At 37.3% G+C, this 25,011-nt stretch overlaps 3 protein-coding genes across 8 annotated transcripts in view; 2 read left to right on the forward strand and 1 right to left on the reverse strand.

Moving 5' to 3' along the window:
* Positions 1 to 13,420, forward strand: part of LOC128865348 (serine/threonine-protein kinase dyf-5) — a 33,627-nt gene extending 20,207 nt beyond the window's left edge. For all 6 annotated transcript variants that reach the window (XM_054105589.1, XM_054105584.1, XM_054105585.1 and 3 more), the window contains exons 8-9: positions 6,308 to 6,414; positions 9,286 to 13,420. In XM_054105589.1, coding sequence (XP_053961564.1) covers positions 6,308 to 6,414; positions 9,286 to 9,368 — 190 coding nt within the window. In that variant the 3' untranslated portion in view covers positions 9,369 to 13,420. The remainder of the gene's footprint in view (positions 1 to 6,307; positions 6,415 to 9,285) is intronic.
* A 1,567-nt stretch (positions 13,421 to 14,987) lies between these two features.
* Positions 14,988 to 16,376, forward strand: LOC128863925 (cuticle protein 8). The gene is made up of 2 exons (XM_054103347.1): positions 14,988 to 15,358; positions 15,437 to 16,376. The coding sequence occupies exons 1-2, from the start codon at positions 15,347 to 15,349 to the stop codon at positions 15,770 to 15,772; spliced, it is 348 nt and encodes a 115-aa protein (XP_053959322.1). The 5' UTR covers positions 14,988 to 15,346; the 3' UTR covers positions 15,773 to 16,376.
* Positions 16,377 to 17,827: 1,451 nt separating this feature from the next.
* LOC128863398 (cuticle protein) lies at positions 17,828 to 19,264 on the reverse strand. The gene is made up of 2 exons (XM_054102531.1): positions 18,978 to 19,264; positions 17,828 to 18,901 (listed from the first exon to the last, which is right to left on the reverse strand). The coding sequence occupies exons 1-2, from the start codon at positions 18,984 to 18,986 to the stop codon at positions 18,503 to 18,505; spliced, it is 408 nt and encodes a 135-aa protein (XP_053958506.1). The 5' UTR covers positions 18,987 to 19,264; the 3' UTR covers positions 17,828 to 18,502.
* Between the last annotated feature and the right edge of the window lie 5,747 nt (positions 19,265 to 25,011).

Consider the following 25,011-nt stretch of genomic DNA (forward strand, 5'->3'; position numbering starts at 1 on the left):
AGTAAGCCAGTAATAAAACCAACCAAAGTTAATTATATCGAAGCTTAGGATTTAAAATTAGAAATTTCGTTTTTGAGGTAAAGATTTGAAATCCTAATGCCTTCGGTTAAAAAGCTGATGTATTCTAGGAAATAATAAAAAAAAAGAAGGAAGAGAAGAATGAGAAAAAAGAAAAGATAGAAAAATGTAGCTCCTTTTGTTTTTTTCAAAGAAAAAAGTAAAGGCCTAAGAAAGATAAAGAAATAATTGTTTAGAAATGCGAGTGAAATGTAGTAAGGAATGACATGGAAATAAAATAAAAAGAAATTAGAAGAAGGGACAGCAGAGGAAATTAAAGGAAAGGAAAGAAAATAAATAAAAGGAATGACAATGAAGGTATGTAAAGGAAAAATAAATAAATGTGGTGGAAAGAAGTGGAAATCGAAGTGGTATCTTGACCTCGTTTGCTACCAGTCAGTAGTCTGTATGTTATCTTCAGATAGAATTGATAGAACGTTGTTTCTAAAGATATCGCTCTTCGGCAAACAAGTGTGTATTTCTTCCACGAAAAAGCTCCTCTTAAAAAACCATCTGCCGTTCAGAGACGACGTAAAACCGTTTTCCATTTGTGGAAAAACTGCAAAACGCACACCTACCAAGTCACCTAAAGGGTGTAAGCGCGAATTATAAAGACCCGGGAGATCTTTCCTTGTCTCCCTACGTAGTTGACACAGAATCTGTCTTACAGTAGTTCGAGCATAATTAAATTTCTGTTGACAGACATGTAATTGTGCTTCTTAGCTGTTAACTGCTATCTTGGAAAAAGTTTTGTAAACAGTTATTTGGCCACAGCTTTACTATTGTTACTTTGATGTGATTAGGGAGTGGGGAGTAGTATGCAGAAGGAGGTGCTCTAACTTTTCAGCATTTTCTAAATTTGTACTGTCTTTACCAGAAACAGGAAAGTTCCGCAGATGGATTCTCAGGAATGTTAGTGGAAAGGGAGCATAAATATTACAATTTCTCCCTTGCGGAGGCAATTTAGTTGTGGAAGAATTGATGAGGCAGTAAGAACTTGAAGTAATATTGCATCTAAGCGCATGAATTCCTATACCATCAGTATCGAGAGTGTCAGATTTCTTAAACTTAAAAGCCCTATCCAACTTTGGCTGTGCTGCTTATAGCCCAGCACAAAGATAGTTCGCAGTTGGTTAAAATATGTAACTCCTGTACTTCCTTTGTTCAGTGAAACCGCCTTGAGTACATTAGGCATGTAGAGAAGACAAGTATTCGGTCACTGACTACGGACTCACTGCCATTGAGCCTAAGGTATTCCTAGCCACTTAGCTATCAGGATAATTGTTGATATCTCTAAGCTGAACTACATTAGCGAGCGCTTGTCACCAGCAATACAAACTCTGCTTACCTTATACTACAGAAAGCTCTCTGCCTAAACTTAGGGTTGTTGAATGATTCAAAATGCATCTCCCCCAATTGAAAAGTTCGCTTTTTTTTTTGTTTGAAATGTTACATCGCTGTTAAACCTCTTTAGAAGGAATCTGTATGAAGAAATATCAAAGCCGCCGGTCTGCGTGTGAAGCATTCGATGTTTATACGCATTTCAGAGTGCTCGCAAACTGAGCTAGATATATGTAAATCCAATGCCAATGCCATACGGCTTGGTTAGTAGCCACTTTGTCTGACATGTCTACCTGCACGAGAAGTAATATGGAGGTAGATTAGCTTCAAGCGATTGTCCTGTAGGACATAGTCAGGCTCATAGTCCATTGTGATGACGAGTGGGGAACTAACCTCTATCTCTCCAAAAACCTGTGAGTGCTTTTCAAAAATTTTAGGATATCTCTGATTTCTGCAGAATTGAGATCATCCAGTTTATCAAAAAAGTGTGTACGTAGAATAGTAGACCTACGTATGGATAGAGCAGGGCAATGGCACAGAGGGTGCGAGATCGTTTCTTTCTCTTCCTCATTTAGACAGCTTCTGCAGAAGTCATGTGTTTGCGCACCTAGCCTCTGGGTGTGCCTACCTGCTAGACAGTGTCCCGTTACAACTGAAATCATTGTGCTTAGACTGTACTTATGTCATCTTAGCAGAGATTCTACATTTAGCATTGAGAGTCGGCGGTTTCATTAGGCCGTTTTTCATTCGCTGCTCTTACGATTTCTTCAAGGATAAATAGTTTACTTGTTTGTAAGGGTATTCCTATGCCATTGTCTATTCCTTGTCATGCATTCGCCAGTCAATTTGGTGCCAAGTCTAGCTAGTTCATCGGCTCAGTAGTTACCCTCAATGTTGAAATGGCTAGGAACCCATGTTAACTTTAGGTGAAATGACTCAGCCATCTCGTTAAGAGATTTGCGGCATTTCATGGGTATCTCGGTGGAGGTCGAATAGTCGGATTTTATCGCCGCCTGAGTTCAGCATGAAAGACACTACCGTGGTCGGAGAGTTGAAAAGTGAATGTGTCCTCAAATGTTCGGAATATATACCTCTGCCTTCGTGCTTTGAACCATCTGTGTATACATGGATGGATTCGCTCTGTCTTACAACGTCCCGTTCCCACGCTTCTATTGAGGGTAGGAGGGTCGTGAACGTTGTAATGGCAAGCGTAGGCGGTAGTGCATAGTCCACCAGTCCGGAAAGCTCCGAAATGCTAGCCTAGATTTTACCGTGACCGTAGTCCGTGTTTGACCACTCACTTAAAGTGTTCAACCTTATTGCTGCACTGCGCGCGATATACCCGTATCTTGCCTGCAGATCTTCTGGAAGGAATTTTAATGTCGCATATAATGCTTTCGATGGTGTGGTTGACATCGCTCCTTGTCAATTCTTTTGATGTTCACACTCTTTTCTGCACCATACTACAATCATAATATAGGGGTAAGAGCGAGAATATACTTACAATTGGTTTGAAGGGTCTCATTGGATCTAATAAAGGCAGTTATTTTTACTGTCTGCATCATAGCCTTCTTCAGAAAATTGCATCTAACAAATATGCCATAAAAGAGTAGTGATTCCTCTAAGTTTAATTATGGCTTGGCCTTAGTCACCATTTCATTCTTGGAGCAATGTGCGGCCGTGTTTCATTAGTCACTTTTCCAGTCGGCTAATTTCTCAAGCTTTACATGTGTGTCTTCATGTCTATTAAAGAACAAGCGTTTCACTTCGCTTTAGTTAATGATAAACTAATTTTGCATATTTGGGTATTTTTATTAAAGTTACTAACTACTAATATTGCTATTAGTATATACTGAGTAAAAAAGTGAAACATTCATTTTTTTATATTATAAATATAAGCAAATAAATATTTACATAAAATAAATAATTTAAAATAAAAAAAATATTTACATAAATTCCCCCCCTCTTTTTTTACACGGTACATACGTTCCTTAGAAAATACATGGGACATATGGTAAATTTGGGGATATGTTCCATAACTTTAAAAAATCGCGTAAGATGAAAAAACTCGCAATATTCTCCCAGAAACCGTGCTAAAGAAGTAATAATGAAATCCACTTTACAAAAGAACAAAAACAATTAATTTTTATTACAATAAAAATTAAAATTAGTGTACAGTGAAAATTCAATCCATAAGTCCAAAACATAAAAATTAGGAATAAAAATCAATTTTCTAACTGTTCATCGCTACTTGATAACAAGCGTACACCTTTATTAGGGACTGTTCCATCATGTTGCTCTCATCAGTAGGTAGTGTCGGGTTTGATTCAAATGAAAAATTTCGTTCGTTATTAACGACCTCTGCTGCTTTTTTGGTTGTTATAAATTCTATTATTTTTGGTTTCTCAAGTTGCTTATATAATTCTTGATATCCAACTACATAAAACTTAGATTACGTCTGGATCATGAGTAAGAAAATGTTGTTCCATACGTGTAGCAAATTTTAAGCCCTCGCGAATGAAATCAGCCGTTAATAGCTGAACCTCACCTCCGTTTTCATCATTATCGGCTTCTTTACTATCATAAACTGTCATAAATTGAAATCAAATCGTCGTCATCCAAAGGGCTTTCTCGAATTAATTCATCGATGCTAGCCGTTTGTATGTTGTTGAAACCTTCGCCACCAATTGCATTCGATAGATTTATAATTTCAGAACACACGGCTGAATTTTGTACTACGAAGCTTCCACTTTTGACGCTTACTGGACACAATTTTTTCCAAAAGCATTTAAGGTCGATTTGCGCAACTGTTTGATGGCAAAAGAAGCATGTGTATTACAATCCGCCGCCGTAGCCGAATGGGTTGGTGCGTGATTACCATTCGGAATTCGCAAAGAGAACGTTGGCTCGAATCTCGGTGAAACACCAAAATTAAGAAAAACATTTTCTAATAGCGGTCGCCCCTCGGCAGGCAATGGCAAACCTCGGAGTGTATTTCTGCCATGAAAAAGCTCCCCATAAAAATATCTGCCGTTCGGAGTCGGCTTGAAAATGTAGGTCCCTCCAACATCAAGACGCACACCACAAATAGGAGGAGGAGCTCGGCCAAACACCCAAAAAGGGTGTACGTGCCAATTATATATACATATATACAATACAATCCATAATCATAAACTTTCTCCATGCTTCTTTAACATTCAAATTTCTTTCTTCTACTGAATCTCAAATATCACATGCATATTTAAACGTTTGCTTGATGTAGTACCTACATTTTAAATGCTGCCATAATACCCTGATCGAGTGGCTAAATCAGCGAGGTGGTGTTGGGCGGCAAAAACAGCAATTGAATATTTGAATGATCCCGCACTGGGTGGCTGGGCGCGTTATCAACGAGCAAAAGTATTTTGAATTCCAAACCTTTTTGTTCCATATATTCCTGGACTTCAGGAACAAAGCAGTTGCTGAACCAATTTGTAAACAGATCAGTCGTCATCCATGTCTTTTTATTCACCATCAAATGAACTGGAAGGTGTTTAATGTTCTTACCTCTTAAAGCTCGTGGCATAAATGATTTGTTTATTAAGAGAGGCTTTAACATTTTATCACCAGATGCGTTACTGCAAAACAAAAACGTCACTCGATCTTTGAGCGCTTTAAAACCACCAGCTGATTTTTCAGATTTTGTACGTTTTTTTAGCCATGTTTTCCAGAACAATCCCGTTTCGTCGGCATTATATGGACATACATAAATCGATCGACGGTTTGTTTACTTATGGGTACCGGGGGTTACGGAAATCCTCCAATTGTATTTTGTTGCTGTATAGCTAAGTTTTTACAAGACACTGCCAAAATGAGAATTAAAAAACTTTTTAGGGGTTCGTGCTAGACGAAAAAATTCGCGTAAAAATATGTATTAATTCTTATTGGCGAACCGTGTTATTTCAAAATCGTGGAAAAAATACCGTGTAAAAAAGAGTTGGGTGTACGTACGTTATGTGTTAAATTTTATTTTTATTGTGTTTTTTGTCTCCTGTAAGCCTTATTTATAATACATATGTACATGTACTTATATTTATATTACATTTGTGTTACTCTCTGTACGTCATTTGTCTTACGCTTATCAATATTAATATTATACAATTTTTTTCAAAATTAAACGTGTATTTTGTGCATCAGTTCTAGTATATCTAAGGATTCACTTGACCCGCCCACAGATGATGAGTGCCAATTTTGGCCCATTAGGTAAACTACAGACCATGTTTTAATGAAAATAAAATCCAAGTAAACATACATATGTAGATATGTACTTTTAGTTAAAAGTATTTATTTAGTAGGTAGTGGACGGTAGACAATAGAATGGGATTAAATTATAAGAACACAATCCATGCACCTATCTGGACGGACGGTAATTCTCGTACATATCGAAATTGATTGAATTTCAGCTATCCCACTGGTTTCTGATATTTCGTTACGAGTACTGCATACGCATATATCTATCAACTACTCATACATACAATAAAAATCCACACTCGATTTGGAAATCAGGGGTGAAGTGCGAAAATGTTGTTGTATAATATTATATATTACATTTTAGTGAAATTGGCTCAAGTAGATAGATTTTTGTTGTGACATTCAATGCATATATGTTTGTGTGTTTGTATATGTTTTGTTTTTGTAGCTATGCGTAGCTAGTTTTGTAGCACCGTGTCTCTTAAGCGCAATCTTCAAGTATGTAATATTTGTATGTAGTACTCCTTTGATGGTATGTAGTTTGTTCCTATATCAGTGCAATTTTCCATTTCGCACAAGCATTTCTATTTCTTAATTAATTAATAAATAATATTTTTCTATAAGCGATTTGCAAATTAGCAGAACAAATTAGTAAACACACTGAAAATTATTTTTTCAGAGTTGATCCCCAGTCTGTTGATATGAATAAATCTAAATTCCAACCGTGGGACGGCACCAATAAAACTGAAGATGAAAAGCTAACAGCATGGATGGTCGCTGAGAATGGTAGGTCTTGAAATAGTGAGTTCTAATGCAGTAATTGCTTTTAATTATAGCGTAACAAGGTTTTTTTTTATTTCATTTACTAAACATTTTTGACATTTCCTTTAGAGGGGTACTGAGATTTAAATTATAAAACATATTGAAATATGCAATTTTTAGTAGCTCTTGTACATGTATGCAGGCTCTTTGTATCAAGGACATAAGTCCGCATTCTGCTTTTGATATACAACAACAAAAAAGAATAAAGTTAAATTTCCTAACAGGATTTAAATTTTCAAGTACCATGAAAATGTCCTGCAAAAACATCAACCTTCGTTCTGAAGTGTCCTTCATTTTAGGTAAAAATATTTATTAATTACTTTAATTATTATTATTATTGTTATCATTACGAGGGGGGTTCAGTAGGTACTCGTGTTAGAAATGAAGACACCATTTTTTCAAAAACAAAATTTTTTTTTTCAACATAGTCCCCTTTTACAAAGATACGCTTCTCCCAACGCTCCGGCCAATTTTTTTGACCTCTTCGAAAAGTAGTATTTGTCGAACTCTCCAAAACACGCCTCTGTTTCGGCGATGACTTCCTCTAATGTTTTTTCCCGTGAGCCATTTCTTCATGCTAGAGAACAAGAGCAGGTCGCAAGGAGTCAGATCGGGTGAATACGGGGAGTGCGGCAGCAATTCATAACGCAATTCATGAAGTTTGGCGGCGACAACTCCGAATGAATGTCCTGCTGCATTATCGTGGTGAAACAGTACCTTTTTTCGCCAAATTCAGCCGTAGCTGCTTCAATTTTTGTGAAATCTCCAGTAACTCACTAGTGATCATTCTTCCCTTTTCTAAAAAATCCATTAGGATGATGCCTTTCGCATCCCAAAAAATCGTCGCCATGATCTTTCCGACCGCTGGGGCTGTCTTCGCTTTCTTTGGTGCAGATTCACCGGGAGAAATCCAATGCTTTGATTGTTGCTTAGTTTCTGGAGTGCAATGTTCAATCCAAATTTCATCAACGGTGACAACTCGACGCGAAAACCCCTTCGGATCTCGCTTAAATTACTCCAAACACTGTTTCGAAGTTAACTGCCGCTTTAGCTTGTTGTTGCTTGTGAGCAATTGCGGCACCCATCAGGCCGACAATTTTTCCATCGCCAACTTATTATGTTAAATATTAATTGTCGTACCAGTCGATACACCTATGACCTCTGTTACTTCGCATACTTTCGTTCGTCGATCAGCGCGAATCACGTCCGCCGGGCGTCCTGGTCGGTTCTCATCAAACACGAATGTTCGCCCACATTTAAATTCGTTGAACCAATATCTAATTGCGGTCATAGATGGCGGAGTGCCCCTATAGACAGCATCTAACTTTGCTTTTATCTCCTCGCATTTTTTCCCATCCAAAAAGCGAATTAATGAACGATACGGCTCTTTTTACATCTTAGCGAAAATCACGAAACACGTCTTATTCGAATAGCTGCCAGACCCGAACTAACCTATCAATTAGTCTGAAATTTGTTTTGCCGTCGTTTGATAGATGGCAGCACATGATGCCAATACCAACTTCCCTCAGGAACGCCCTCTGTCGTCAAACTAGGGAACTTAGTGAACCGCCCTCGTACTGTCGTTTTTACTGTTAGATTATTATACAAGGTGGCGCAAAATTATTCAATTATGTATTATTATGTCTTTGAATTAGTTTTTAACTAAATAAAAATAAAAATAAAATGATTTTGCTGCAGTGCTTGCCTGTTTGTATACTGCAACAGCCCATCACTCCAAATTATTTTTTTATTTAGTAAAAAAGTTATTCTAAAACAAACTGGATTATTAATTTTATGGCACCTTTTATATACATATTAATATAATATATATATATATGTATATATTATTATGTATTTAATTTATTTATAAATTGTTTATCGATTTGTACTGATCAATAATAGTTTTTACTAAATCTGTTTAAAATATCATTAATCTATACTTCATATTGTGATATCTTATGTTAAAAAAGATACAATCTTGTAAGAATAATATCAGAGAAGTTGTCAAGAGCTGCTAATGCATGTTGAGGTAACAAACCCTGTGTGCTCAACGCACAGTAACACTGCTAACCCAAAATATGTATAGACTTAGGACCTGGGCACAGTCTTATATGCAGACACGCTCAGGGGCTAGGCGTGCGGACACATGATTTCTGCAGAAGCTGTCTGAACGAAGAAGTAGGCAAGACGTTCTCGCACCTTCTGTGCCACTGTCCTGCTCTTTCCAGATGTAGATTCACCACTTTAGGTAGATAATTTTTAATGAGTTGGAAGATCGTAGTACTATGGAAATCAGGGATCTTCCAAAAAAAAAAAAAAAAAAAAAATTATATAATAACATTTTTGAAAAATTCACATTGGCTTTATTGAGATCAGCACAAGTTCCTCATGCGGTGTGATAATGGGTTATGGGCCTGAGTGTGTCTCATATATAGTAGACAGTCACTACAACCTAACCTAACCTAACGTAGTTAGATCGCATTACAAAGTTTCACGTTTCATGCTCTCTGCTATGAAATGTATTTAATTTATTTTCGTTGGTTAATACTAATTGAGAGCAAAATATTTTAAAAAGTTGCTGAACCTCCCGAATCCTCTGCTGCTGCTCTCGCACACACAATCGGCATCTCACGTCCACAATGAAAAGATCGCCCCGCGTTGGTTGGTAATAGGTAGGCAAAAGCGAGCCTATTCAACGGGATAACTAGCAGTTAAATTAGATTAAGATTCAAAAACTTACTATAAGGCATAACTTTACTTCTAATAAAACCATGTAACTAAAAAAACAAGAAATCCTAATCGAAATGAATTTTTTTTGTTCTCTATATCTTATAGGTTCTTTGCTTGAGAAGAAAATTCTAAATGGACTCAATGACAAAAACTATCCCGAATGGAATACAACGTACCTTAATTATTAGAACAACAACAACAACAAATCAAGATATAAGATAACGGAATGTATTAAATTAATGGAAAGATGTGTGAAGTAAATTTTCATACAAAAGTTTGTGCTGTGATAAACCCAATAAGAATTCTAAAAATATAATAATAATAAATACTTAAGAATCAAACCAAACTAAGGAATCAACACTAAATTAGACACATGTTCATATATACAGGGTGGTCCAAATACAAGTATAAGATCTTTTGTGCAGCAAAGGCGGTTTCCGCTCGGAATCTTGAATTTTAATAAACAACATAAATGTACGGAATGAGCGAAAAGGAAAGCTTTGAAAGCCTGTGTACATATTTCTAAAGCGACCGATCCATGAACTGGTCAAAGTGTCCGTTTATTGAAAATGTATTTTAACTGAGCTACCGCGCTTCCTGTACGCAAATTTGTGAAAAGAAGTCTATGAGAAAATCTTGTTAGTGGTCAATGCTCATAGTTCTCTCTTGCTAGTCATGCCTTGCGTACCAAGGAAAATGTTGCTGCCGTCTCCGGAGGCGTGTAAATTCAATCCACGAACGTGGGACATGAATAATTCATCTTTCATTCAGCCATAGTAATTATGAAGAGTGTTACGAATGTGCGACTAAAGCCGCAATTGTGTAATTTGAGAACTAATACGGCTTTTAATACGGATCGAAGCTCCCTGCATGAAAATCAAATAATAGAAAAAGTGTGGTTAGGCCCTTGGCAGGTAATGGCAATCCTCCGATTGTATTTCTGCCATGAATTGCCACTTCATAAAAAAACCATTTGCCATTTGAAGTCGGCTTAAAGGCTTGTAGGTCCCTCCATTTGTGGGATAATATCGAAACACACGCCACAAATACGCCACTTTTTTTTTAAATAAACTTAAAAATTGATTGATGGAACCGTGCATTAATGAGATACTTGTACTTACAAGTAATTACTTGACAGTCTTTTCCTGAAGCATGCAATTTTTTTACTTAATGATTTTTTCAAGTTTGTTGTTGGTATTGATATTTCTTTCCAGTATTTGCTATATCTATATGACAACTCTATAACTATCAGCTTCGGCTTTCAACAATACAGCTCTTTGTGAGCTTTGGGCTATGGCATACAAAACTTTTAAGCAAATCGGTCGCTTGCGACTTTTTTCCTCATCTTTATCCAAAGTTTTTTGATGTCTTCCTCAAGTTTGTCTACCCATTTTGTTCTCCGACTTCCTCTTGCTTTAGTGTTATTTCTAATCTTTTCTTCTGCGCCCTCGTACCGCTTATTCTTGGTATATGATCCAGTCATCTTAATATTTCGCCATTTATATTCTGGCCTAGTTCGTCGTTTCAACTTATCCGCCATTCGCCGTGATCTTTGTCTGCTCCAAAAAATTTTTTGAGTACTTTTCGTTCGAAGGTTTCCATTTTTGCTTTATTTATTTCTAGCTGCGCCCACGATTCAGCTTCGTATCATAAGACTGGTCTAATTGTTTTTTAGTAAGTTTTTATTACTACTAGTTACAAAATATTTAAAATTAACGAGCAATTTGTAGTGAGTTTGTATAAAACAAATTATGTACAATAGTATTGGGATACTCTACTTTAATATTATGGGAATAAATAAACAAGAACAGTCTTCTTCCCTGAAAGGTCCCTACAGCTTCTGCAATGAAGTTTAAATGGTAACCCTAGCTTTTCCAAGTGTGTGCCGATCGACCAGTGACCGGTAAACACAGCTACGTGCTCGGAAATTTAATGGCGAGGAGTCGAAAGGACTTTCTGAGCCCTTCGTATATCGTATTGGGGCCAAAGAGTTTTCGAAATAGCATATGAATAAATGGAGATCCATCTTTTTTGCGCTTTCCTGAGAAATAATTTATGCAGTTCTCCTTTAACAACTGTCTCGGGGATGCCGATACCCGACCATGCTAGGTCTCTGAGGCCAACTCAGTCCCCTTCCTAGCAAGCTCATCATTTCTCTTTATGTTCCTATGTCCTGGAACCCAAATCAGAGAAATGTTACCTGCACACCCAAAATATTTGATATCCTCCTTACAGGAGTTTGCTAGTTATTTTCTGCAGCATGGCGTTGTCAGAGCCTTGATAGCGGCTTGACTATCGGAGAAAATGTTAACATCTCCCTCGCTCCCACGTTCCCTAAGCATTTTGCATGCCTGCAGGATCGCAAAGACTTTTGCTTGAAAAACACTAGCAGCATTCGCAGTTTAAAGGAGATAGATAAATTGGCTGATTTAGATAATAACCCCTGCTCCGACTCCCGATTCCGTCTTGGAACCGTCAGAGAAGACAGAGGTACAATCTTCGGTGCAGATTTCGAAAGATTGCTCTAGCACGACCCTCAAACTCTAGTTTGCGGATAGAGAGATCTGTTCGAAGTTCGGAAAAATACGGTGGTAACTGGCTGGAAATGCTACCATGTCCCTTGAAAGATTGCCTGCACAGGCCAATATCCTTTAACCTGTTTGCACTTTGAGCTTCGATGGAAATAACGGAAAAGTCGATGGGAAGTAAGTGCAAAAGGACATTCAGAGCAGTACTGGGGTAAGTTTTATGTGCTCCGGTGATGCCAATACATGCAGTTCTTTGCACCCTCCCCAGTTTAGTTTTAGTATAGCCCTTCCGAAGAGCTTCCCACCAAACTAGGCATCCATACGTTAAAATTGTCAAAACCCCTACATCCACTGCACGACCTGTGGCTTGAGTCCCCATTTTTTACTGAACATAGATTTGCAGGAGCAGAAGACTATACTGGCCTTCTTTACCCGATTTTCAATGTGTAGCTTCAAATGGAGTTTGGAGTCAAGTATAACTCCAAGATACCGATGGGAGCGGGAGAACTTGGTTGCTTAATTTGGGAAGTTGAAAGGGTGAAGGTTTATATTTTCTGGTAAATAGCACCAGTTCCGTTTTGTCAGAGTTGACTCGGAGGCAGCAAGTGGCAGCCCAGCGACTGAGTACAGCCAGTGACCTTTCCAAAATTTCAGCCATGACTGAGGGAAACGGTCCCGATACCATTAGGACCAAGTCATCCGCGTATGCATTATCAGAAATTCGTCAATAGCAACTAGCCAAAGTAAGGGCGAGGGGACACCACCTTGCGCCGTCCCAGCAGAAAAAATAAAATTTAACATCAAAGAATGGAAATTTACAAAAGCTGATACGGATTTTTCGAGTGGCGAATATGCTTTCGGAAACGCCATTTCGGCCAATGGTGAGCACCATTCTGGGCCATTCGTAAATTATTGAGGGCTTTAATGTGCGCTCATATCATTTCGTTTTAGTCAAGGAAATCTTAAAAATTCGATCGAAAAGATGCGCTATAGCGTATACAGTTGTGTGAGAGTTATGATTTGGAGCGTGTTTCACAAATTATTCATTATTGCTTGCTTTTTCTAGTAGGACCAATTATGAAATTGAGAAAATTGAAGTTGTTCATTTAGGCCCAGAACAGAATTGTAGCGGGACAGCGTTTAACAAGTTGACGGGTGCTGAGCAGCTGACATAAATCCGTCGAAAAATTCGATAGGTTAAACACTATTGCGACGGGCCGGCTTCATCTGACATTTTGTGGTTACAATAAAATTAATTTTGTGGAGAAATCTTTTCGTTTGCTACTTGTTGAAGCTCATTGTTGCGAAAAAGAACAACTTTTTTCTAAATTATTGATAATTTGCATTGTTTCTTGCGTCAAATCGAATATTTTTTGCTTGTTATTTGCCTGTTGTTGCTTCCAAACACATAAATTGTCAGCAAGTAATCAGAAAAGCAATCCTGAGTCTTCAACCCGTCGGGGAAAATTGAAATGAATCTACCTAAGGGGCCCGGTCGTCTAGAATTTTCAAAAAATCGATTTGATATTTCGAAAGTATAGGTTTTTAAGAATATACCGTTAAATTTTTGGCAGCATATTCCCAGTGTTTTCGATTCTACAGCGTTTTAGCAGGAAGAGTCAGATTCGTCATGCGGACACTTTCAAAACTTTAAATTCATTTTCCTCGAAACGACTTTTTTCGGTCTGGTGTTGTCAAAAAAAAAAACAAAACTATTTAACCGATTTGTCTGAAATTTTAATATGTTGTTCACAACATCAATGGCTATCGCCCGTACTAGAACTACCGTAAAAATTAAAAAAAAACCCGATATTTAGAGTGTCTAATTTAAAACCGCGCCATTTTGTCAAATTTTTCTTTTTTTATTCTAGTACCGGACATAGCTACAGTCATACTGAAATTGTTTTAGTTTTTGTGTTTCAGATAAATAGAGGAGCCGAAATGGACAACACGGTCGTGGTCCAATTTTTCGGGAGGGTCAACTTTAGCGCCTTTTTTTAAATTAATCACATTGAAAAAAAAACATTTTTTTATGCAAAAGAAGTTAAAGAAAATGCTAAAAAATTGAAGTATCGTTTTTAATTTTTTTTTTATTAAAAAACAAAATTCCTAAAAATACCCTAAATTTTCGAGCTCTAGACCACCGGGACCCCTTAAGTAATTATTTTGCTGCCGTAAACATAACCGACGGAAATAAATCCGTCCACGCTGCAATTCTGTGCAATTTTATGTATGAAATGTGTTTTAATTTTGCCAGCGGGTGCCCGTCAACCTGTTACCCGCTGTCCGCTGCATTTTTGTTCAAGCGGTTATTTTTTTTTTAAGAATGAAACTTGTATTTGGACCACCCTTTATTAGTGTACATCTACATATGTGTGGTGTAAAACATTATAATATATTTTAAAACCGAAATATGCACCTACTTTGTATTAAATTTGTACAGAACTACAGACACAACTGCAAATGAAATATTCGTTAAATGTTAATGCAAATGACTTTAAGTAGGTAAACAACAAAATAAATGTATTGTAGGTATTTGTAAATGTGTACTTAATTTAATTTCGAAACGTATGAAGCAGTAAAAAACAATAAAAATAAAAATAAAATTACGAACTAACAAAATATGTAACTCCTATATTTGATAAGTAGACTTGAAAGTAGAGCGTCGAGTCATATGCGTACGTAGAGAAGGCTTAAGTACTAATATAATTTCCTAATTCTCATTTTTACCACTTCACACACTTCGCGTACATAGTTATGCGAAGAAATGTGATATCTTTAAACCAATTCAACTATTTTACTTTGACTTTTAAAAATAAATTCAACGGTAGTTGCAGTACTCGTAAAACCAGCTGATTACCATCTGACCAACACTCGCCACTGCGAACTCTTGACAGTTACCAGCTGACTGACTTTCGGATTGTCTATGAATTTGATATCCCTCGCTGAACTACTGTGCAACATTTCCTTTTTTATGATTATTTTTCATGCAAATATGTAATATGCAGGTGTGCGTGTGTTATTGTTTCGACTTACTTGCGCTTTTATGAATGGCTGGCGGCGCAATAGAAAAAATACTATCCACATACGCACATACACATGTATGTATATATTTCATATAATTGCATAATTTATGTAAGTAAGCATGCATATGTCTATATGTGCATACCAAAAAACCACCAATAAAATTTTTGTTTTTATTTCCCTTTTTATTTGTTTTTACGTAAATTTTTCTTGTTTTTCCATTTTTCGCATACTTACGAGTACCAAATACAAATCCAAAAAAAGAAAACAACGCAGGAGAACAGACCGGCAGTTGGATCCGGTGACAATGGCGCGCCAGCGCGTTGAATGCAGCTCAATAGGACAGCCCGACAACGCCAACAACACGAGCGCGAGCACCAAAGGGCAGTCAACGGCTGTAATGCTGCATACTTTGAGCGGAAGATGTGTCCAACATGCGCGCATGCGTATCATATTCATATGCAGACTATATGCAACAAGTAGGTATAAAAGTACGTTTCGATTGGCCAGACCACATTAGACGCAGTGAAACAATTGAATCAGTCACAACAGCCACTAATCCTCCGCAAACAAGAGCGATTTAAAAAAAAACGCAATTGCAGCAATCAATCATTATGAAAGCTATAGTTAGTGCATACCTCATTTGACATTTATAAAAAAAATATTTTTTGAAAACCGATTTTGAATTTTCATCTAATTTACAGTATGTGCTCACCTTCCTCGCCGCCGTCAGCTCTTTCGCCTGCATCAGTGCTGGTCTCATCGGACATGGAGTACCTGTGCCCATTGAATTGGAGGAGCATAGTCCACCTCAGTATGAGTTCCACTATTCCGTGCACGATAGTCACACTGGTGATGTAAAGGATCAATTTGAGCATCGCCATGGCGACTATGTGACTGGGCGTTATTCGCTTATCGAGCCCGATGGTCAGCGTCGTGTGGTGGAATATAACTCGGATCCCTTGTTGGGTTTCACCGCTCAAGTGCATCGGGAAGTGCCGGTAATACGTCAATTGCCAATACCAGTACATCACCGTTAAATTTGGCAACGCAGGAAAATTAAGCAAAACACACATACTGGTACATTTATTTACATATGTATGTATGTGCATACATTCATATTATAAGATCTGTTCAAAAGCATATTGTATACATCCACATCTGCCTACATACGACATATACATACATACATACTTACATATAATCCATATAGAAAAATTATACACAGTTGTCCACATACGAAATAACTTCACCTGCGAGGAAAGGAAAATTATAGAAGCCCGTATATTTAGTTGTTGTTTTGAAAGAAAAAAAAATACTCTGTACAAAGTCTTTGCTCTATTCATCTTCATTGCTGAAACTGTATATTCTTAACTATTTATTACAAATTTCGTAGTCAGATCCATACGTATGATACTTATGTATCCTTCCGAATATTTTTTATCTGTGTAAGAGAAATCAAATTTCTGAAATGCCAGGATCGCAATTGCAACAGTCTGAAAATGTAATGTGGACGACGTTTTACTCATACAGTTAAATAAATACCTACCTACATTCAAAAACCTTGTTCACGAAATTTAATTTTACGGCTTTGCTTACGAATTCACGAACACTGATAAATAAATAAATATAGTTTTGCAAATTAAACGCTTTCGGAAACCCATAAATGGATTTTGTTTCGAGCATCAAGCATTTCTCTGTGACAGGATATGAATTATGAAAATCCGTTTGCGTACTGGTTATTGCCAAATAAAGAGGAAGACGTATGAAATTAGTTAGTCTTCTGTATGACTCTTGTGAACAAGTCCTGAAAAAATAAAAAATAGACATCGGTCCTATTTTCTTCTTCCATTTTACTTCATTGGATTTCCTTAGATTAAGGGAAAAATAATATAAAACATTTTTTCTAATAGCTGTCGCCCATCGCTGGCAAGCCTCCGAGTGTATTTCTGCCTTGAAAAAATCATTTGCCATTCGGCGTCGGCTTAAAACTGTAGGCCCCTCCGTTTGTGGAACAACATTAAGACGCGCACCACAAATAGGGGGATTAGCTCGGCCAAACACCTAACAGAAGTGTATGTGCCTGTTATTATTTTTTATTAATATCGCAGAAACCAAGGCCATGCGAGTTAGGCGCATAAAATGGCAGTTCATTGTTCCATCGCCTGATACTCGCCGTTGCCAACGTGCAAAAGCCAAAAATCTTGCGCAGAATCTTTCTCTCAAACACTCCAAGCGACGCTTCATCGGATGTTGTCATCGTTCACGCTTCTGCGCCATACGTTAGGACGGGCATGAGGAGAGTCTGGTAGAGTATTAGCTTTGTTCGTCGAGAGAGGACTGCTCAGTTGCCTACTTAGTCCAAAATAACACTTGCATCTTGCAATAGCCGTATTAGTTTTGCGGGGATACCAAATTCAGACATCGCGGCATATAGGTAACACCTTTTCGTACTTTAAATGCAGCTTCAAAATCGACAAAAAGATGGTGTATGTCAATTATCCTTTCATGGGTTTTGCAGGATCACTCTTCTTATAGATTGGGCAGAGCACACTTAAATTCCTGTCGGCAGGCATGCTTTTATCCGACCATATTGTGCATAGAAGCTGATGCATGCACCTTACCAGCTCCTCGCCAGCAGTACGTTGGCGTCTGCGGCTTTGTTATTCTTTGGCCCCGTTATCACTATTCTTCTCTCATCATGGTCGGGTAGCGGAACGACAGACGATTGAGGTATCGGGACCTTCCCATTCTCTGAAATGCGCAGCAGATTCGAGAAGTGTTCCCTCCAAAATTTAAGTATGCTCTGGATGTCAGTCACCAGATCGCCGTTTTTGTTTTGAAAACGCCCCGGTCTTAAAACCTTCTGTAAGCTGACGAACTTTCTGTTATAATTTTCGGGCGTTCGTCTCGTTTCTTCTTTCGGATAATACGCCTCTCTGCTTTTCTTAGCTCTAGGCAGCATATTTTCTTTCTGTGGCAGCATGACAATCCTCATCGTAACAAGCGTAAATAAATCGTTACAAATATTTTTTTCGATGCCCACCATGAGTACCGTTTTCAAGAGTACTATATATCACTCAAATGAATTTAGTTTTATAACTGCATTTCTGATTTATTACAAAATGCTTTAAGTGCTTTCTATACAACAAATTACGATTGTTAATGTTAACATAAACATTTACATAAAATAAAAGTTACAAGCATAAAAGTTTCACCGTTAAAGGAGATGTACGAATAACAATGTTATGTTAGATGAGTGTCAGAATGGCAAAAAATCAAAACGAGATGATCCAGTAAACTGTACTTTAGTATCGCAGAAATTCCCGGAAACAGGGGGAAAAAAAATATTTAAGTCTGTGCGGTGTGCATGTGTATGAAATATTACTGGTATAGAATGTGTTGAGTTAGGTACGAGGTGGTGGCCATAATAGTCTCATGTTTGGTGGCATGCAGTATTTGTAATGTCAGTTATAGTCATTTGTGGATTTTCCATTTTCGTGTGATCAAATACGGTTGTGATTGTATGATTTGTGGCTGTTGAGTGAAAATTAAAATATTTTCATCTTAAAAACAAAAACTCTAAATATAAATGTATGTTTGACTACACGTAAAATCGACTGATTAAAAAAAATATGCATGGCTTAATGATTTATCGATGATTTGGTTATGTGACAATGCGCTGGTCTTTGATTACATCCACCAGCCCACTGCCGCTTTGTTTCTTTTGTGTAGCGCCTGGTTAATGATCCTCATTGATCCAGCTTATTTTAGTGATATCCAGCGAGTAATGGCAACTTTGGTGCTAAGGCTACAGGAGCGAGTACTTTGGCGATTGGTGCAATAGCCTTGACGACCTTCTGACCGAGCGGATCGCGACGTACCACCGCATTAAAACCATTGTGTGCATCTGATGAATAGTCAACGGTGCGCAAGTAACCATCAGCATCGATCAATGAATATTGGCCCTGTACAATGTCGCCTTTGCGCGATTCCGTTTGACTCTTAATATCGCCAGTGTGATCGTCACGCACCGAATAGGAGAACTCGTAATGGGCGGGCGCCTCAACTTCGACGGTCTTGACCAGAGCCGGCTTGAGCAACAAAGGCGCATGACCCAATTCAATTGCGGTAGCGGCGCCCAAACCGATAATAAATAGACTGAATAACTGGAAAAAGGATATTAAATAATGAGCGAATTCTTAAAAATGATCAGTAAGTAATTCGTTTGCCTAACAAACTCACGCTGAACATTTTGGATGTGTTTGTAAAGGATTTTTCTGAGTGACTTCGAATACGCAGTGCTTCTTTCTAACAACTGTACCAACGAATTTTGTTTGTACTCGCGAAACTCTAGAGCTGCACTATGATTCTGACCAATTAATTGCCAACTTTTATATGTGTGACCGATCATGTCTGGTGGTTGAGAAATTTTCATCTGGCTGCGATCGATTTGAGTACAACTAGCGCTAATATTTGATCTTTGCAACAACAATTTCTAGCGTTTATTTGTAAATTCGAATTCAAATCAACCAAAACCTCACCTCCCAAATATTACTCCAAAATCGGTAGTTGCATTTTCAGCGCTCTAACCCACAAACTAAAGCTTTTTCTCTCATTTTCAATATCACATACACATGCATACGTATGTATGTATATATGACCAAGCTCAGTTATTTTTTAATTTCTTTTCATTGCATACATATTACACTTTTTTCTTATGTCCACTTGTAATTTTGTTGTTGTTTTTAAATCAAAATTTTAAATTTTTTATTTTTTTAGGACGCAATTGCGTACATATATGTAAATATCTTTGTGTGTGCATTGATCTAGCATAAAGCTAGTTTTGTTTATCGATTCGCATGCCCATTTATTTATCTCTCGTCTAGGTACCTGAATTTTTTGCAATTTTTTCTTAGAGTTTGGCGCGTGTCTATGCAACTGTCTGCCTCGTCGTTGGTTTTCTTCTTTTTCTTTATTTATTGGTGCGAATAATGTTGTTGTTGCCTATGCGCTGGAACTGTTAATCCTACTTGCCCCAATTTTTTCTTGAAACGCTTGTTTGGAATCGTAAATTCTGCGTTTGTCATTATGGTTTTTTAAATGCTAATGAAACTTGTTCACAAGTACCCTGCAGGGAAGTCTACTATAACCAAGCGTCAGCAAGGCGCTACCCAACAGATGTCCTTTGGCCGAGTTTAACAAAGCGCGCCAGATTTCAAGGCAGAAATTATGGGCGTTAATGCTGGTTTTTAGATAAACGGAATCTCTTACACCCTCGAAATCATAACTGTCAGCAGTGACTTCTTGGGTGCCGATATGCGAGTGCGTCGACTGCGTTTTGTTCCTCTTTCACCACCAGACCTCTTCGTTTTACCTCTTTATCCAGTTTAGAAAAGATAGAACTAACAGCGCAGTCGTTAAGGCGGATGATAGTGCGAATCGAATGACCAAGGTGAAACTATTCAAGGTGGTCGCGTTCGAGCAACAGCAGAATTTTTTTAAAATAGAATTGTCAATGGAATGAGAATAGAAGAATGGAATGAATGACAAATAGATAAAATTAATTTGCCGAACACTCACAACACAACAAAAACTTTCCGTAATTTCGTTTTACTGGCATTTCTAAATAGAAGGCGAATTGAAGAAGAGGAAATCAACTACTCTAATCACACCACCTTCTATAGATACGACTCGTAGTGAAACAATTTTTAGAGGTGTGTTCTTTAGCAGACCGGTATTCGGGTCTGAGCGAATTTGACAAAATCAGCTGATGGGCTGACGTCAATTGGGATGTGTTTGCAAGAAAAACTGAGATTGTGTTGGTGATATCCGAAACAAATCTACCTATGATACTTCGTTGCTGCCTGAGCAACGACTGATTGGACGAGTATGTGTGTGAAATGATTGTGCACAATCCGGCTGATGTAAAAATCTGTTTTTTTTTTGTTTTACGAAATATGTAAATAAAGGTATGAGCTGAAATTAATGCAATTGAAACTATGTACCTTTTTTATTGCTGTTTTATTAATAGAAATATGGATTTTTTAAAAGATCAGAATTTTTGTAATACTTGGGTCCTTAAAAATAATTTGTTCGGTCTTAAAAATTGATGTTCGGTTAAGTAGTGGTACCACCAGGTTCTTCATTGGTTACCTAGTGGGTCATAATCGAGTACAAATAAAAGGCGGCTGGCAAATGCGAATGTAGCATATCCTTCAATAGTATTCTTGAGAGTTAGATTACGCAGAAATTTTATCGATTACTGCTCCAAAATAAAGAACAATTCTCTTTTAGGACTCAGAAAGAAGGCCACCTTTTTATTCGGAGGGCAGCTACCTTACTGTGGGCGTTGAAAGCAGACAGGGATAACAACAAGCCCATAGGCTCCTCTTGTGCTTAACTCAGTGAGTAGGTCTCTGGCTAGGATTCACTTATCATTTTATGTCATAAAATTATGTTAAAATAATTTTATTTAAGCTTTACGCAATTTATTTTGATTTAATATGATATATGCATATATTTACCAAATTTTCAATGAATTGTTAACTTTGCTTTCTTCTCTGTTTGTTTAATTGCGTGAAATCTGCCAAATAGTATTAGACTTGCAACCAAAAATTTTTTTCACTAACTTAGGGTTTTCCTACTGGGTGCTCTTATACGCATTTGTACAGATATTTAGGTGTGCATTCTGTAGAGGTTATGAAATGATGCATTGATAAGGATACACATCAAGATAACATTTCAACATAAAATGTAAATTTAAGATTTTTGTTTACGATACTCTAATATTGACACCAACACCTTAATTGAGCAAAAAATATTAAACCATTACAAAATGTGCTGCCCGCTTCAAAGAGCCTTCTACATATGCAGATACGTCACTAAATACTATTTACTTCACTTAATACTATAAGGTCTCGTTTTATGCGGTGGATACGTTCTACAGAAAAGTGCATATAAAAAATTCGCATTAGAAAGACGTTACTTGCCTTGAAAAAGTAGGGCTACGTTCCGTAATTTTCCAAAATCACATAAAACCAAAAAAAACGAGTTAATTAAAGTCAGAATGATGTAATAGCGACTTGTCTGTGGTAAGTATCATGTACAAGAAAATCTCTGACATCTGGATCAAGCTGTCCTTTATTTCCATAAACGATATATGTCAGTGGAACAAATGGTGTGAGCTCCACGATTTTTGGAGGCTGTCTGTATGCGGGCTTCCTAAACAAGCCTATATGGATAATTTTTGGGTGAAATACAAACCGCATAACTTAAAATCGCATAAAAATAATCCGCATAAAGTAGTATATTATTTATATATTCTGTTGCAAAATTAAAAGAGGTTTGCCGTTTGCCCTATAATGACGAAGCAGCAAAATAATAATGAAAATGGTTTTATTGTTTTTCAAAGTATTCTCTTTTTGAAGTCAATACACTTCGGCATTCGCTTCAACTAATTTTCAAAACATTTTTGCCACTCAGAAGCCGATAGCTCCGAAAGGCTCCAACAGCTTCTTCAAGCGTTGACCTTGCATTTTACAGAAAGGAATCGAATACCAGATTTTCTAAAAAAAAAAAAAAAAGGCTACCATTTCCATTGAGATGCTTTTTTCACGAATAACTCTTGCTATTTTGTCTCCGTCTCACATGCATACATCCAAGATTCGACACCTGTTACTATGTCATAGACGTGCTCGAACCACCGTGACTGAATTTCTTCATATTTCTTTACACCAGTCGATACGAGTCCCTTTTTGGGCATTTGAGCAATTGTCAAATCGCGGAATCCAACGAGAACAAATTTGTCTGCCAATTCTATAATTTCTAATCATTACGTTCAATCTCCTTTTTTAGGTTCTGTGCTCGCTCACTGGTTTTGGGAGGATATCAAGGAAATACGAAATTGCTTCGCTGTTTTATGATACTGTGATGGTTCTAAAAAAAAATGCTAATTCTTTCGCGTTTTTTCTTACTTCAAAATGCGGTAAACTAATATAATAAAAAATATACTACTACCTATTTCCACCCCTGAAATAACAGCTATCGAGCTCGCGAAGCTCGCGAAGCTCAAACCGATAAATCGCAACCTGCTCATATTTAGTCTTCATATAGGCTTCCTACAACTCACGCACTGAAATCTGCGTAAATAGACGACCACCTCATACATTGAAATAAAGAGACTCTTATCCGAGTAAAAATATAAAAAGTTGTATGTACACTAGCCCATATTAACATCGCGTACAAAATGGCAAACCATTTTCACTAACTCGTGAGTTATCAATAATTTCATATAGAAGGTTGTTAAAAATTCTGTAAATAAATTAATTTATATATTGATTTAATTGATAATATTGAGCAATACCACCATTGAGCCTTGCTACAACGAGTATTCAGTCGAAAATTACAGGCTTTTTTAAAACTACTAACTAACGAATACCTACAAGTACAAGGTCACAAGGTGGCACAAATTTATTTACTCTATAGGAAGATTTATAATTTTTTCAAATGAAGTTGTACGACAATCATATTTGACACTTGTGAACTAGACGGTAGAGGTGGAAAACTATCGATCTTTATCATCATTCCTTCGTATCCATTTTATGCTATTCTCGGATATATTTTTCACTTGCTGCCAGGCTATTTTTTTGTCCACGGCTTTGTATTCCTCTTCGATGCAGCATCGACAAGAGCTCCTAGGTCTCCCTCTTCTGCGCTGTCCTTGGCGGTTCCCATGCAGCGCTTGCTTGCTGATTTCTATGCCACCTTTCCGTAGGGTATGACCAAGCTATCTCCGTTTACGTTCTCTTATTTCAGTTGCGATTGGTTTTTGATGGCATCGTCGATGCAATTCGGTGTTAGATATCCAGTTGTCTGCCCCGAGACACGTAGAATTCGTCTCAAGCAGCAGTTCACGAACCCTTGAACCTTCTGTACAATTTCTGCAGATAGACAAAACTATCGATAGTATTGACTATCGATATTTGCCGATAGTACTCGCACCCTCCATTGTGCAGCAACATCAAGGCGCATGCCACAAACAGGAGGAGGAACTCGGCTAAATACCCAAAAAGGGTGTAAGAGTATATATATATATTCGCATCCTCCATCTATATATCGATACCATTTAAACCGACCAAATTTAAACCTACATATTAAGGATTCTAATGCCTTATACTCATTTTATATCATTGTCAATTAACCCGGTCTCTACTTCGACAGATAAAGCTGGAACACAAAGATACGTCTTGGAACAATACGGTTCAAGCAGCAAATCATTACTAACCTTTAAGAGAGAAGATAATAACAATCTGTTCGGGATCTGTTAATTGATCAGAATTGTAGTTGCAGTTGAGCTGCACAATTGTGACTGTGACAATTGCTGCCACTGTTGATGCTTGTTGCCGTAGAAAGCTCTATGTAAGGACTGGATTCCGTACCGATTTATTGTATTTCTTTGTTTTGAATATTTTCATTATTTGCTGGTTTAAAAAAAGCAGATATGTATTAACTTTTCGGACTCCAACGCCTTCGATACTTGTTCAGAATTTTCTTCACTTCCGCCTTCGTTTTACTACTGCTTTTAAAATACGTGCATAAAATGTGTTTCCTTTATTTCACTTTCTTTGAACTAGATAACTGTTGAGTTACATATACCATCAAAAAGCTTCAAAATAATTTCGAGTTCTTTCAAAACCTCAATATCGTCACTTCTAAGAAGCTACGGTGCATTTTTCATTGATCTTTTGATTATTGCACTTTTAAAGGTTTGTCAGTGGATTGTTCTGCGAAAAGTTTTGCGGTAGAAGTGGTGCTAGATTTAAAATATCTTGTAATATATTTATATATTTTTACAGTAAGGAGACTTTGTGTATTTTTGAACAATCCAACTAGTTCTTGGAATGAACTTAGAGCCCTTCCACATAACCGTATTTGATGGCGAAGAGGAGTTATCGACTTCCTATGCTCCAACTAGGAGTTAGAGGGTCCTATATATAAGATTATATATTGCACAACAAAGTTGACTGAATATGTAACACATGGCACATGCCGCTTTTTCAGAAACTCACAAGCCTTCAGCATTGAAGACGCATTATAGGTGACAATATGTACAAATGACTTTTTCCCTCAAGCCCCACTCTTCGAATTTTTCAGACAGCAACCCCTCATTATTTTCAGCTGAATGGTTTGTTTGGTCAAGTAGGGCTGTGGTAGACAAGACCTAATTTCGATGTTTCATTTCGATTTAAAATTAAAATGTTTTTAAGAGTTGTTTTTT

This window comes from Anastrepha ludens, chromosome 5 (assembly GCF_028408465.1).
Source record: "Anastrepha ludens isolate Willacy chromosome 5, idAnaLude1.1, whole genome shotgun sequence".
In the NCBI taxonomy this organism is placed as follows: Eukaryota; Metazoa; Arthropoda; class Insecta; order Diptera; family Tephritidae; genus Anastrepha; species Anastrepha ludens.